This window comes from Archocentrus centrarchus, chromosome 10, assembly GCF_007364275.1.
Source record: "Archocentrus centrarchus isolate MPI-CPG fArcCen1 chromosome 10, fArcCen1, whole genome shotgun sequence".
Classification (NCBI taxonomy): domain Eukaryota; kingdom Metazoa; phylum Chordata; class Actinopteri; order Cichliformes; family Cichlidae; genus Archocentrus; species Archocentrus centrarchus.
Window position 1 is genome coordinate 22,135,443 of NC_044355.1, and position 15,539 is coordinate 22,150,981.

Genomic DNA, 15,539 nt, shown 5'->3' on the forward strand with positions numbered 1-15,539 from the left:
GCAAATGAATATATGACATTAGATCTTTGTTTTACTTCAGTACTACAAACCAACTATAAAAACTGACGTCTGTATTGTAGCGCAAATTAATTGAGAAAATATAAAAAAAAAAAAAAAAAAAATTAGAACTTACATATAAATGTGAAATTACTTAAGAAAAATCAAAATGATATCAGGTTAAAAAAAAAGTTAATAAATATAACCTTCCCAGCATTCAATTAAAAACTATTGAAATTTTGCAATCAAGTAATACTAACAGACAATTACCCCCCCCCCCCCCCCCCCATGTGAAAACGTGGAGCACAAATACAGCAATTAGAAAAACTAGACACGTCAACGAGTTGAACACATCACCCCAAAAAAAAAAAAAAAAAAAAAAAAAAAACTGATCAAAACGATAGTTATACATTTCAATTGAAAATAGAGCAAATGCTAAATACATTATCGACCTAGTATATACAATGTTTTCAAATCACAGTAGCATGGTTGTAGCAAAATATGTTAATAAGCACAAAACTAATGTTTAAAAATAAATTCAGGTATAAATTATTTTTCTTTTGCAGACATCAGCATGAACAATAGGAAACAAAAGGTGTGTATGTGTGTATGACTGCATGGTTTATATGGACTGAATGATTTACACTGCGGAGAACTGTTTCTGGAAAGAATAAGTATTGCACATAATGGCTCAAAGTTATCTTGCAACATTAAATCACATTCAGGTTATGTCCCAAAGCATGCCACATCACAAAGGGGGTCAAAGTGATCAAGTCTCCTCACCTACGTCCTACTGAGTGTCCTCTATGTTACAAAAAACAGACCCAAAGTGTTTTCACTGTGTAGATTGCATAAACATCACGTCTGTGTAAAGGAAGGCAGAATCCATCATGTAAAGAGAGGCTACAAGAGAGGCAATCTCAAAGAGAAATAAGGAAAAAAAAAAGTTAAAAACAACCAAAAAAAAGGAGATCTAGTGCATTACATTAGGTCCTGCATTATCACTAGTCATGTTATTTCTTATGCATGCCAAGAATAGGTAGAACTTACAGGCAGTCCCAGAAAGAGGATCTAAATATTCAAACATTTGATATTCACTCCGGTGATAGAAGGGAAGATTTCACATTGACCAAAGCCAGAACATTTACCCTATTGATAATCTTAGTGACTACACCTAGGAGCAAAATATCAGATTATAAGCATTTTCAAGACTATCAAAAAAGATCAGTTTAGAAAGGTCTCGCCATGCCTTAGGATCCTGTAATGATGGGTTGTTCTGTTTTGTTTTTTAGGACAGAAGAATCCATATATGACTGGCTAATAATAGCTTTATTTTTTATTATTTTTTTCATTTTTTTTTTTTTTTTTTTTTTTTAAATCTACAGAATCACACCAATGCACCAGACAATTTTCAGATTTACCAGCACTTAAATATATAAAAGCTAATTGAAAATTATATTAATATCATTCTTTTTTTTAAATTAAGTTTACCATAAATGCAGATCTCTTAGTAACAAAGGTACAAAATTATTTTTCACCAAGTGAAAAAAATGAGGTATTGCAAAAGGAGTTCTCCCATCTGTGAAAAATGTGCCTAAAATGACTATTGAAAAAAATATTTAGAAAAGTAGTGCATAATAAATGTATATATGTTCATGACAAAATAATCAGCTATAAAACACTGTACAAAAATCAGCAGGCCATGTATAAAATAATATCTTTATCTCTGTGACAGCAAATTCTAGCTACTACCATATCCAACCACAACACTTGTGAGAGAAGCTCCAGTCATGGTAGAGCGTGCAGTGGTACACCATGAGGACAACTCAGGGAGACTGGACTGTGCATTCCCATTAGTTTGTACTACATTAGCATGTTAGCTTCCAGTGCTAAGATCCCTGACAATATAAAGTGAGTAAATACTACTGCCAATACCTGAGCCCTGAGGGCTGTGTCTTTGTTAGCTGAAACTCACAAACCAAAACTCCAGCCTTTCCTCCGCCATACGACAAGAGCACGCAACATTATCCTGATAACCCTCAGATCGATGACTGTTTTAGATGATGTGTTTAGGCCAATCTTTGGTTTGCCCTTTTCTGGTTACAAAGTGTTGACTTTTAAACCAAGACCTGAAAACGCATGCCAACAATCTAAACGCGTGTACCAAACTGAGGGGGGAGATTTTTTTTTTTTTTTGTTTGTTTGTTTTGTGACGTGGCCAGATGCTATACACTGAGCTGCTAGAAAAAAAAAACAAAAACAAAAAAAAAAAAACTCAAATCCATCCATCCATCAATCTGAAACACAGTTCCTCCACTATTCACCTCAACCATTTGCACTCAGCCTTTGGTAAATGGTACAGTTGATCTCTAATCCTGCAAGCAAAAAGTAAGAAAATGCACCCTTCTTAAACTCAACTTCCATAGTTAGTATACTGATTTAGGTGTGATGAACCTCACTTAAATTTTATGTTACTCTCAACAACAAATGTAAGCAGCTTTGCCAGCTAACATGAAAAGAAAAGTATAGTCAACAAAAAACACACAGAAATCCAGATCTAATGCATCCATATGCTCATGCACACTGAAAGTCAAAACATAAATGGGATTTCACTCTTCTTAGCATTTAATTTTTTGCGGGCCCAATTAAAAATAAAAATAAAAAAATAAAAATAAATTATTATTTTTTTTTAAACTTAAAAGAAAAGTGCATTCATTTTTCATATCATAGCCCATACCCCTTCCCTAACTATCCCTTTCTTTCAGTCCCTCCCAGCTCTCTCGCCTCAGTTCCAGCGGAAAGAGATGTGTCGCGGTCGGTCCCCTCCCTCCTTCACTAGCGGCTTGTGGAACTCACGGCCGGCCCGGGAGTGGATGGCTGCCCAGCAGTACTCGCAGTAGTACTGCAGACAGGTCACGTTGGCGCAGAAGAAAGGAGCGAACTTCCCCCCGCAGCGAGTGCCCTGGCACTCATCGCACAGCTGGTCATCCAAGACGTATGGCTTCACTTCCACCTGGGAGCAGAGATGAAATGGAGAGAAAAATCAGCTTAAATACAGTCTGAGAAAGATTCAAATTCATGCAGCATGTTTGCTAAGTGGAAAAAAAGAATATTTTTAAGACATAAATTCTACATTTTTAAGATGTATCATGTAGATGTAATCACCCGTTTATCAATCTCCCCGTGCTGCAGTTGAACGAATCGGGCACTAATGGCTGCAATGTAGCTTTGCTGATTGGAGAAGGCCACTCGCCCTGCCCCTTTTGGATACTTGAGTTCAGGGTCTGTGTCGATCCCAGCATAACACACTCCCCCATACAGACGGTCCATGATCATGGCAAGCTCAACTGGAATAGTAATGAACATTAAAATCACTTGAACAGTTTGAGCCTTAGCAAATCTATACATTTAGGAGTCACCTTAAACACATACCTGCACGCAGGGGACGAGGGACACCTCCTACAAAGATAGTCTTCCTTGGGTCCAGTGGCTGAGAGCCATCCATTACAAAGTCGCTATCATTTAGATTCCAGGGCCGGATCTGGACCTAGAAAAATCCAAGACGGGCAAAAAATAAATAAATAAATAAAAATTCCCCTTTGTCCTACACATTTCTGACCAAGACACATTTGGGACTGAAAATGAAAAGGCTTCAGCAGTTATGTAATATGGATAAACACATTTTCTGGTTCAGTCTGATTGCTACTGCACAGTTTTCAGTGGTTGCAGAGGTTTTTTGCAAGAAGCCTCTTATATGCATGTATTTAGTGCACTGCAGAATGCAAAATTAAGATTTTTCCCCTGTTGACAGACACATGAAAACAAAGCCCACTTAAGCTGCATCCACACTGGAAGTGATTTGCTTGTCGCACATCACTTTGAAGGTGATGCCCAGTCACTTGCAGACCTTCCAGGTTACGACTGCAGAGTTAAGCCTCTAATGTATTTACTACCAGGTCAAATGTCAATCTATGGTATTCTTGACCCTTGATGGTTCATGTAACCAGCAGTTATTTTGCCCACAGCTGTTTGAAGTCACCAAATATTATTCACTGTCTATGGTGTCTGGTAGCTACGTTGTTGCAAATCTCTTCCAATGTGGATGCAGCTTTATGCAACTTTGATTCCATCACATGGTTCAGTGGTTTCTTCCTTGTCTCAGATGACATAAGCATAAAACAACCCGCAGAACAAACTAAAACTCACAGGTTTGTCTTTGATGGTGGGGCTGGAGACACACAGGTAAAGCTTGCCATCCTCCTGAATGCAGGCATCAATCAGGGCCTGAACGGAGCTCTCATCTTGAAACAGCAAGAATGCGTATCCTGGAAACATTGGGCATTCAGAACAATGAGTGCACACCAGAAAATAATTATTTTTAAGTAGTAACATACTGAAGCAAAATATAATATTAAACTGGTATGATGTACCTTTTGGTGGAAAATAGGACTTGCTCTCTGCCTTATGGGGCCAATCCACAAAAAGATGACCAAACCGACGAAAACTGGCAGTGATTTCATCTGAAAAAGGGAACTCAGTCAACTAGGGCATGAGCAAATCCATTTAAAATGACACTGTAACATCATAAGCAGACCAACATCAAAGCACACCACTGACACAGTAACGAAAAAGATAGCATGGTTGACATATAGCTAAAGTGTAAAAATATGGCATTAAACACATGAAACATGCATACATATCTACCTTATAATTTCTTATTTTAAAACTGCAGTCACTGAAGTATCCCCTTCAGGTATAACATAACTCACCTTCATCTATGTCTGGGGGCAGCCCTCCAACAAACACCTTGCGAGAATATCGCTCCACGCGTTCACCATTAAGGGGGGGAAAGCAGTGGGCTGGACCAAGGCCAGCAAGCACCTGGTCGCCTGACTCATCCTCTCCAAAAGAGCGCTCATCCTCCATGGGGAACAAAGATGAATGGCCTAATCAAGAGAAGGATATAGTTAACACATTTTAACTCCAGATTACTGAGCTTAACAAGACTTCCAATCAGATTGAAAGCAAATAAATTAAATAAATCAAGAAACAGAAAAGCGGCCAGGACAGCCACTTCTGATGCCACAGTAAAATTAGGATTACTACAAATACTAGTTCTTGGTGGGTAGCCTGCAAAGCTCTATATTCCCTGCAGAAAAAGAGTCGCAAGCAATGAAGGTAGAATAATCAGCGACACTGACAAAAAAAAAAAAAAAAAAAAGCAGACAAACAGAGGCAAAACAAAGTGATTACATCAGAGGCAACTGATGCTCTCTAAATCATAAAGAACTCATCAAGAAGACATGACATTAACAAGCTTTACCTCGTCTTCTGCCATAACTTCTCGCTGCATGTAACACAAAACAAAACACTTAAATTGCTTTAAGAAAAAAAAAAAGAAAATGACAGGATAAATGCAGAAATGAAGCAAATTTGTACCAACTATTTACAACTGGTCGTGAAGGTGCTAACTCCCATTTTAAGAAACAGTCACATTTTATCTTAACATAGCAGACAGTGTCCTGACTTCAGCTAAAGTACTGCATATTTGTTTGCATATCATTTACATATCATTCATAGGTAGAGGCGAGTGTCCGCCCTGGTGAGAGAAGCTGAAGTGTCCTGAATGACAAAAACAGGAGAGGCTTCACCAAACAAAGCCATGAAAGGATTCCTAAATGGAATAGGAATTCTATTAATTCCTCTCTCACGAGTCTAAATAGCTCCCCAACCCACTGACTTTTTGCTGAAATGATGGGGGTGGGGGTGTTATTCATATACAGGAAAAGGAAAATGGCATTTAGCAAACAAACCTTAAATCTAATTCAGGTTGTTAGTACAAGTAAATTAAATGTGCATTTTGGTGCAGTATCATACACATGAAAATACTGAACCAAGCCCAAGAATGTGCATTTAACTACTTTTTGTTCCAACTCTATTAAAATGACAGGAATCTCTTTTTGATTACCAACAAAGCTGGTTTCAAAATTAAGTGTTGGAAAATACCCTCATTACAAAATGGCATTATGACCGTATAAAAGATCAAAAACAAGCTTCAAAAAAGATGGTACGTGCATCTGCTCACTCAAATTAGCATTAGCAGACCTGGCTGTGATGCAAAATGGTTCTTTTATGACTGACGGTGAAAAAGGAAAAAAAAAAAAAAAAAAAAATTGTTTTATTAATAAGGGTGTTTGCTTCAAGATCAAACAGAATCCGCTGGGGGGGGGGGGACAAAATGCTACACATGATTGGTTTCATAACTTAAAAGAAAATAAAAAGTGTTCTGCACTGTTAGACTGGAGTGTAACCACTGTGTTGGCCTCATTCACAATGTACTTGGTTAGATTTTAAATACATGTTTGGACAAAACCACCAAGGCATTTAAGTGGCTTTTTAGAATCAGATTTGACTTTTTGTGTCCCACTTATGGTTCTCTAATTCACTTAGTTTAGGCCAGCCTTCTTAGCCCACAATAACTGCTCAAGGGAATTACCAAGACGGCTGCTTAGTGACAAGGTTTCCAGGTCTCTCTTAAGTTCATTCAAAACCCAGGAGAAAAAAAAAAAAAAAAAAAAAAAAAAAATGGTGCCATGAAATTCTTTTGCGGTTATTACAAGGTTGTGGTCAAATAGTTCCTGAGACAAAGCTGGTGGAATTTTCAAAAATGTTAAAGAAAGGTGATTCTCTTTCAGACTGATGACTGATGAGCAAGGTGGGCATTAGTGTTGAGAACCAGCCCACTTTTTGGCACTTTCCACTACAGAACCCAATACTACGAAGCAGAAGCTGGGCTAATTTTAGTGGATTATTTATAAAAGAAAGAAAAAAAAAAAAAAAAAAAAAAAACCATGAGCAGCTCCACCCATAGCCACTGACATCAGTGTCTCCACCTTTGAGCTCAAATCTTTAACAGTGGGTTTTTAAACATAAGTGAACAACCTGCATGAAATGACAGTGACATCTAGGTGAAGTGTCTTCTGATGTGATTTTTTTCTAGTTCTTCTTCTTAGGAATAGTTTAGTTTCACTATAGCATAACCATATTAACAACATTAAGCTCGCATAATCACACAGTCTAGTGTAAAGTCCAGTCTGATTATCTTGGCACAGCGGTTGTCCTTAAGAATTTCCTTCACATCCTTCCTTGACCTGATGTTTCCCCATTAAGGTCTTTGGAAAGTGTTCAGAAAAAGACACGAACACTTTTTTTTGATGATATGACTGCGTCCAAAGACTTGGAAATCATATTGGCATCCATATTGGAAAACTCAGACTGATATCTGAATCTACTAATAGAACAGTATGCCTGCAGCGAGTACAAATTTAGTAAAGCTCATTAATATTTGAGGGTGGTCCCATTAACATCAATATACAATGCTGAAAGACAAACATTCAAAACATAACATATGCAATTACATATGCATTTGGTACTTAGGTCATGCCGGTGAAAAAAAATAAATAAATAAATACATGTTGAATAAACACTGATTTCTGAATACATTTATCTACGGCCAGCAGTGAGAAAATCTATCTGCGTCTTACTATTGTTAGTGTGGGAACCAACCTTTTAAGAAATCCTGGTCAGCCCTCATAATGTCAATCAGAGAGTTCTCCAGAGATTGCACATTGAAAGGATCAAAGGACCGTGTTCTCTCCTGCTGAAAGAGAGGAAGACAACAATTAGCTTCCTCACTTCCCAAATCATAAGCTGCAAGATCCCTGACATACCTATGATGCTAATATCTAATAAAAAATAAAAAAAAAGAAGCATCTTTCCCTGTGGAGAGGTTTAGCACAAAGCACTGTAAACAGAAAATGGAGGCCAATGTGTGTTACAAAATCATCTGCGTACCCTTGCAATCAAGCCACATCTTTCCATTGAAACTGCTAGTTTCGGACAGGAAGATGCATTACATAAAAAGCCCCCCCCCAAAAAATAAAGCTTTCCATTTTGCCACATTAAAATTAACAAATTCTAAACACAGTAGAATTATCCAGTAACAAAATCTGTGAGCAATGCATAATGGGTGATAAAGAATCCATAAATAAGAGTGCATCACTGTATATATAAAAACATATAGTGTTCAAAGCTGCAGCGGAGCGTGAGACTTCTCAAATCAGGACAGGAGGAAGCGCATGTGATCAACCAGATGATGAGACTGCTCTCTTTTAACCAAATGATCTAGATAAGATCTGAGACATAAGAACACAATAACTTTCAAGTCATCCGTTTAACTGGCTTGACTGTCACGTCTCCCATTTTGTTCAATGGCTTATTTGTTACATTTGATACAGTTGAGCAAATTTAACAAGATTGCACAACTTAATTTGTCCATGGAAGTGCACAAAGCACATATACAATCATAACAGCCCACAGTCCATGTCTATTAGTTAATTCTCACAAAAACCTACTTAACTTATTCCATTTAGATATCACACAGGCTTCTGTTAAGGGAACTACAGTTAGCAGTAGTATGTGTGATAGGTTATCCTGTATGCCTACCTGGAAAGAATATACATTGTCATTGCGGCTCATACCGTCCTCCACCCAGCCCTTGTGGTTGATGCCAGAGCTATTTCTGGGGAACTTTTGCAAAGGAACCTAGAGAAAATATTGATAATTTTCAGACAAGCCTCTTTCAAATCAACAAATGCAAAGATCTGCGAATATTAACAGTTTGAGATGAGTTAAAAGAATCTGTCTACCTGGTTGTTGGGGAAGGACTTCTTCAGTGGCGAGATGGAGTTTAGGCCCGTCATCCCTCCACCTACACTCCGCCGGTATTCCCGAATCCCCTGTGTACCTCCCCAGCCCCCATACCCACCTGGGCTCCAGGAGTTGGATGTGGGAGTGGAGGGGCTCTGATAGCTTCCCCATGGGGAAGGAGGTTTGCTCTGGGCAGGAGCAAGGTGGGGCAGCTGCGTAAATGGTCCAGTGCGATGGGGATGTGGAGGGAAGGAAGGTTGGGGTTGATGAGGGCTAGCTGGGGAGCGTCGGTGCTGCTGTGGAACCACCTGTCCGTGGGGGTGGTAGGGCTGGGGATGAGGTGTGGGAGCCTGGTGCTGAGAGACTGGTCCAATCTGTGGGGAGAAACTACCTCCTGCTCCAAAGCCAGGGCCAGCATGGTGGGAAAAGTTCTGGAACAGCAGAGGTGGTCCATTAGCATTGGAGCCAGCGTGTCCAAAGAAGCCTCCGACATCTTCCCCGACCACGGGAGACTGGGTAGATGGGACAGCAGGGGACCAGTTGTTGAAACTGGTCAGTGAAGATGAGGAAGAAGTGGATTGTGCACAGCTTGTACCCATCCCCAGGCTGTCCTGGTAGTCAAAGCCACTTAGCACCGGTGACTCCAACCTCAGCTTCTCCTTCCCAGCGCTGCTCTCCAAAGTACCCTTCTCCAGTGAGCCATCTTCAGGTAGACCTCCCTCAAGTTCTCCTAGGCCTCCCCCAGCCTCCTGCTGGCCTGGAGACAGGGCCTGGGGCTGGGCCTGGACCTGAGATTTCTCCTGCATTTCCTGGAGGTCCAAGGCCTTGGACTTGTCTGACTCCAGAATCTCATCTTGCATGTTACTGTGCGGGGTTACAGCAGGGAACAACCAAGCACTGCCCCCATTGGCAGAGCAGGTGTTGTTTACAAAGGAAGGGGGGCTGGGGGGGCTGGAAGGGTGGTGAGAGTGCTGGGGTTGCAGGTGAGGAGGGATCCTTACAGGGAAAGCAGATTTGTTGCCACTGCCGTTCTTCACCAGAACTCCAAACCCGTAGTCCCCCATTTAGGACACCCAGTAAATCTTAAGCTCACTTTTGGCTTACACCGTCTTCTTTATCCTATAAATTTGGGTTGAGGAGAAGGAGAAAGAGGATGACAAAAATTAATAAGCCTGTTACACCTCAAGTTGAGCTGACACCTAAGAAAAAAACCAACCAACCAAAAAACAAAACAAAACAAAAACAAAACAAAAAAAAAAACACGAGCCTTGCCAACGCAGTGGATGTGCTTGGGCTGCACCCTGCCTGGTCTTGTGATGCAATCAATGAGATTAAATCATTGACTTGCTTGGCCATGGGAGGCCTGGATGAAATACAACACTAAAGCAACCACGGAAAACAAGCTCAGGCAGCTAGCAGCCTAAGCTTGTGAAGCTGACGTCTCCAAAAAGGTCGTTACGCAGCTAGCAGTGAGCTAACAGCTGCTCCGCCACCTTCCATGTGCCCCATTAATCATGCAGATCCAAGCAGTCAGCTTTAAAGCACGCTTATGCATCACACGCTAACCGCGAACCGCTTAAGAGTCGCAGCGGCTTACACCACGAACACCTACCGAATAATCTTCCTTTTCCAAGCAATGACCTCGTCATACGCAACCATTTAAATACAGGAAAATGCTGATGACGTCTCCAGTCTGTTCTGAATCTAGGGTAGTTCCCTTCACCGAGCCGCTAGGCTAGGATAATAGCCGATAACCGCAGAGTCGTTGTAGCATACCGGCACAGCAGCCAGAAAGCAATAAACCAGCTCAGTCGCTAAAACATCCAGTGAAATTTTGTCAGCGTTAAAAACCGATGGGTTTGTCGCGACATGACATTGTTGGAACCGGTGTGTGGCTCTTTAAACGACCTCGTCTGTTTCGTGTCCTGTGTGTTCAATGTCACACAGTCTACCAATCCTTGTCATCATATTTACATCCCGAAATACCACGACGCAATTTCGACACTTTCTCCGACGTAATGACAAACATGCGTACGCGGTGACATGCCGGGCATAGCTACCTTCAGTTCGGCGTCATGACCTTATCGTTTAGATGTTGCCATGTTTTAGCGTTTTCTCCTTTTTCTGCATTTCCTATGCAGCCGGTGTAAATGGTCTCCACTCTCTTTCTAGATGACAGCTGGGCCAGTCGGGAGACACTTCCGTCTACAAGCCCCGCCCCCACCTCCAGCAGCCAGCCAGTGTGTGTCAGGATTTCCCTCCAAAGCCCCGCCTACTGTAACCAAGCTCTACTATCTGATTGGATAATTGCTGTGAGGACCCACCCACCTTACTCCTTTTCAATGAATGGCAGATGCACCCAAGACGTTCTCGTCCCAAATAAGGATATCTTGAAATTTATGGGAGGGGTTATCGTAGAGGAAATATATATTTGGGAAATAATCAGTTTTGGGTTATTTTTGTCTGAACCGCCATCAACCAGTAAAAAAACGAAAAACAAAAACATTTTAATAAGAACGTTTTATTCAGTGAATTTCAAAGCTTTTAGAGTCAATTCTAGTATTTGCAACCACCTTTTTCAAATGCAGATGAGCTTATTTGGCAGAATTACACTGGACTTGAAAAGCAGCATACTTTGGTAGCAATAAATAGATATATAGACAGTGGTTGGATTTTGTTCAACTGCACCCCCCCCCCCTCCCCCGCCCCCCCAAATCCACAGCATAGTCCTGCATTGCAATCTCATTAAAATAAGCTGCTGCTATTTTCAGAATGTAATCGAGCTTGAGAGCTTCATTAATTTCATTTTGGTGTGTGTGTTGTGTGTGTCATATCATACCTTTGCTTACTAGAACACATTTTTTTTTTTTTTTTTTTTTACACAGGAAGGTCGCCTTCTTCAACCGTTATCTGCCAGCAAGCCAAAATGTAACATAGATGTTTGATTCCCTCAGCTGAAGCTGATTCATTAACGTCTTCACTGTCATTCACCAGGAGATGAAAGATTATCCTGTTCAAAAGGAGTGCACTTGCTACCGCAGCGTATACATTACTCTAGTGGGAGTAAAATTACTTTTGTTTAGGCTAAACCTTATCGTGAAAAAGAGGCTCTTTTTTTCAGCACTTACATTAAGTTTCTTAATGGTTTTTGATAGTGTCCAAACAAGCAGAAGTAGCTGAGAAGCTACTCCATTTAATTTCCTTTCTAACCAGGTTGTAATTTAATGTTTACTTTTTTCAGTTAGTCTTCTTTACACTTCCTACCCAACCCCCATCCCCCCACCCCACCCCACCCAAAATGCAGACCCACCCTGGAGTGACACATATCACTTTTTCACTCCCACGTCCTGCAGGGCCTGTTGGGTTGGTTTAACAACACCACAGTGTGTGTCGAGTTTCTGTCGTCTTGTTAAAAATACCAGACTGCTGATCCAGGTGTTACTGGTTCAATATTGTATTTTTTATTTGTGTGTTTTTATGTGTGCTCCACATTTTGTGCAACCATCTGCTAAGCCACTGTGCCCAAGAATTCAAGCTAGTGTTAATGTTATAATTTTTCTTTCCAGAAAGCAACATGCTCTGTATTAAAAATATAATAAGAGGTGGAACCAGTTCCCAGTTTGAGCTGTGGATACAGAAACCCTCTCTACGTTCAAGTTTAGGCTTAGAGCTGTACTTTTTGATAAAGCTTATAGTTTGGGTTGGCTCAGATGACCGTGAACCATCCTTTAGGTGTGCTGCAATAGGCTCAGGCTGCAGTGGGTCTTAAAACAATGCACTGATCACATCTCTTCAGCTCTCCTCTCTTTCACCCTTCATGCATTTCCATATCACTGTTACATGTCATAACCTTTGTGTCTTCTCTTGCTGGTTGTTTGTGTCTTGTCCTCTCTGTCCTTTCTCTCCCTGGGTCTTTTTTGCAGGTATTTCTGGCTTCACATGTTCTTGTTCTAGCCCCACCAGCCTGCTGAGTATTTATTACGTCCACCAAGGAGGTTGTGTTTTTGGTAGTGTTTTTGCGTGTGTTTGTCATTCTGTCTGCAAACACGATAACTTAAAAACCTTTGAATGAATACAAGTGTGGTCTGTATTACCAGCATATAGAAAGTACTGTATAAAGCTTTAAAATATTATGTCACAATTGACCTCTGACCTCTCCATCAAGGTCAATACATTGATCTGAAGGTCAAAGTGATAATAATGCTATGTAGAGCTATTTAAAACTCTGCTTAAAATTCTGCTGCCTTTGTTTGTATTGGCAACATTTAGTAAATGATACTGGTATATGGGCATTCTAAACATGAGCTCACTTTCACATTTCACATCTGCCTTTCTTTCAAGTTGACCCCAAAATGTGTTCCATCTTTAAAGAAAGTACTGTAGAGAGAAAGAGAATGAGCTGTCTGGTTAGTTAGAAATATACTGTATAATGTTATATAATAAGCTCAAGCTATTTATATCCAGTTATTTACAAATCAGTAACTATTATCCATTGCCTACTTCTACATAATGTTTTTGTAATCAAAGTAACCATCTGTCATGCTGCCCTTATCCGATTTTTACTGCACTGCGAACTTCTTAAAGTAAATTTAAAAAGAACAAAGAAAACAAAATGAATATCTACAAAATACAATACTATCCCCTTAAAAATAAATACTGCCCAGAGAGTGAGCTGCCTTGGCGGAGGTTTTTGCTCTTGGAGTGTTTCTTGTTATTAATTTGTTTATTGTCTTTCTGTGCTTCTTTTTTTTTCGCTCTTTGCTTTCAAAGTTGAGGCCGATGATCACTCTTTCTGAGGTGCTGGAGATTTTTTTCTCCTCACTTTCATCAAGTGCTGGTTCATAGGGGATCACTGGATTTTTCTATGGATGTTTTCGGGTCTTTATTTTAACTCCCTCGAGATGACTGTTGTTGTATAAAGAAAACTGACCTGAATTAAATTTCGGTGAAGTAAATTGCATAGAATTGAAAGTGAATTGAATTATTTCCAAATGACAGTAGGCCTTGCTGCAGAAGTTCTAGTTGTTTCATGCAGCCCAGAGGATAGACTTGAGTGTTTGATAACTGCAGAACGCACACAGATATTTGTACTAACATCAGGTAAATATAGGACATCTGTCTTTTTAAACCCAACAGGAGAAAGAGGTGGGGTGCACGCTTTCACCCCAGATGGTTCTTAAATGATTCATCCATGAAACCTAGGCACCCAGTCATTTATTCATTAGTTCACTTTGGAGCACACAGGGCAGATGATCACAAAGTGCCTGAAGCCAGCTATCTCAGGTTTCGCTGCTCTGAGGCACAGCCTCTCTCTTCTGTTCAGTCTTGTCTCAGATATGATGGTCGCCTCCATATTGACAGAGCTCAGTTGCCATACCAACCGCAAAAGCTGGGAGATTTCTGGTCCAGCTCATTGTTTGGCCAGGAGGTCATCCATCTCTGACATGTCTGAGTGTTGTTGTACAAAGCTGAGTTTGACGCTGCATAATCTTCCTCACGCACTCTAATCCTGTTTCACAACACATTGTACAGTTAATATTAGCAAAAATGTTTTATACGCCACATAAATATATAATCAAGAGTTTTTCATGTGGCCACTTGGGAAAATGAATTGCCCACCCCTGCCTTAGAAGAAAGGCTCACTGCAAACAGTGCTATCATTATGGGAGTTATCAATTCTAGAATCATTTGCTTTCACACGGATGATACAAGGGGTCAGTCGATAGCTTGATAAGTATGAAGAAAATGACCTTTGCAGTCACTAGATCACAATCCATCTAAACACCTATGGGAGATCATGTACTGACATGCTGATCAGCGTGCTCATCAAAAAACAAACTGGAAATGTCATTTGTTATAATGGTAAACGGACTGGTTCTTATATAGTGCTTTCCTGCTCTATGTTGAGCACTCAAAGCACCTTACACAACATGCCTCATTCACTCACATTCATACGAGCACATCTTTCTAAGCTTAAGTTCTTTCTATCCAACATTCACACACATTCATACTCCGACGGTTGCATCGGAGAGCAACTTGGGCAACTTGGCATACAGACTGGAGCAGCCAGGGATTGAACTGCCAACCTTCTGATTAGTAGGTGACCACATAGTAGGTGTGGATGTGAGAGTGAGTGTCTTTTGTCCTGTCTCCCTCCCCTCACCCCCAGCTGGCTGCGGCAGATGACCGCTCCTCTCTAACCTCAATGCTAGCAGGTTTCTTCCTGTTAAAAGGGAGGTTTTCCTTCCCACTGTCACCAAATGCTTGCTCATAGTGGGTTCTTTTGACTGTTGGGGTTTTCTCTGTATTATTGTGTGGTCTGTACCTTAAAATATAAATTGCCTTGAGGTGACTGATTGTTGTGATTTGGCACTATATAAATGAAACTGAGTTGAGTGCAGTCGTGTCTTAAATGCTTAATGCAACCCTAATAAGCTGTTAAAAAAATGGAAGGATGGATAGAAGACTGGTATTCCAAAGTCTTGGAGACTCAATGCTACGGTGCATTAAATCTTTTAGTTGTTACCTATCTCTTGCCTATAGATCATTGTATATTATATGTTAAAACTCTACATATGTTTATATGCAGTTCATATCACACACATAGGAACATATGTAGAGTTTTAACATACAATATGCAATGATCTAAAGGCAACACTTTAAGATTTGAGGTTCAGTTTAGTTTGCAATTAGTAATTCACTTAAAATTATTGAAGCAAGAGAAAAAAAATTGCATTGACATTTAGAGTTTAATCTGGGCCAAGTTCAGTAATGCAACGGGATTTTTTGAGTCAAGGTCGTGCTGTGAAAACCTTTAGGACATCTTTAACTGG

The 15,539-nt window shown here is 40.2% G+C and overlaps 1 protein-coding gene across 5 annotated transcripts; it reads right to left on the reverse strand.

The window, feature by feature from the left end:
• Nucleotides 1–402: 402 nt before the first annotated feature.
• cpeb4a (cytoplasmic polyadenylation element binding protein 4a) lies at nt 403–10,919 on the reverse strand. Of its 5 annotated transcripts, none has more exons than XM_030739765.1 (11): nt 10,767–10,919; nt 8,706–9,825; nt 8,503–8,601; nt 7,564–7,654; nt 5,321–5,344; nt 4,767–4,943; nt 4,428–4,517; nt 4,204–4,322; nt 3,430–3,544; nt 3,163–3,344; nt 403–3,010 (listed from the first exon to the last, which is right to left on the reverse strand). In XM_030739765.1, the coding sequence occupies exons 2-11, from the start codon at nt 9,768–9,770 to the stop codon at nt 2,783–2,785; spliced, it is 2,190 nt and encodes a 729-aa protein (XP_030595625.1). In that variant the 5' UTR covers nt 9,771–9,825; nt 10,767–10,919; the 3' UTR covers nt 403–2,782. The 5 variants fall into 5 exon arrangements, with proteins under 5 accessions (XP_030595625.1, XP_030595623.1, XP_030595624.1 ...); XM_030739763.1 differs by having other exon boundaries at nt 7,564–7,657; XM_030739764.1 differs by lacking the exon at nt 10,767–10,919 and adding an exon at nt 10,319–10,472 and having other exon boundaries at nt 7,564–7,657.
• Nucleotides 10,920–15,539: the final 4,620 nt, after the last annotated feature.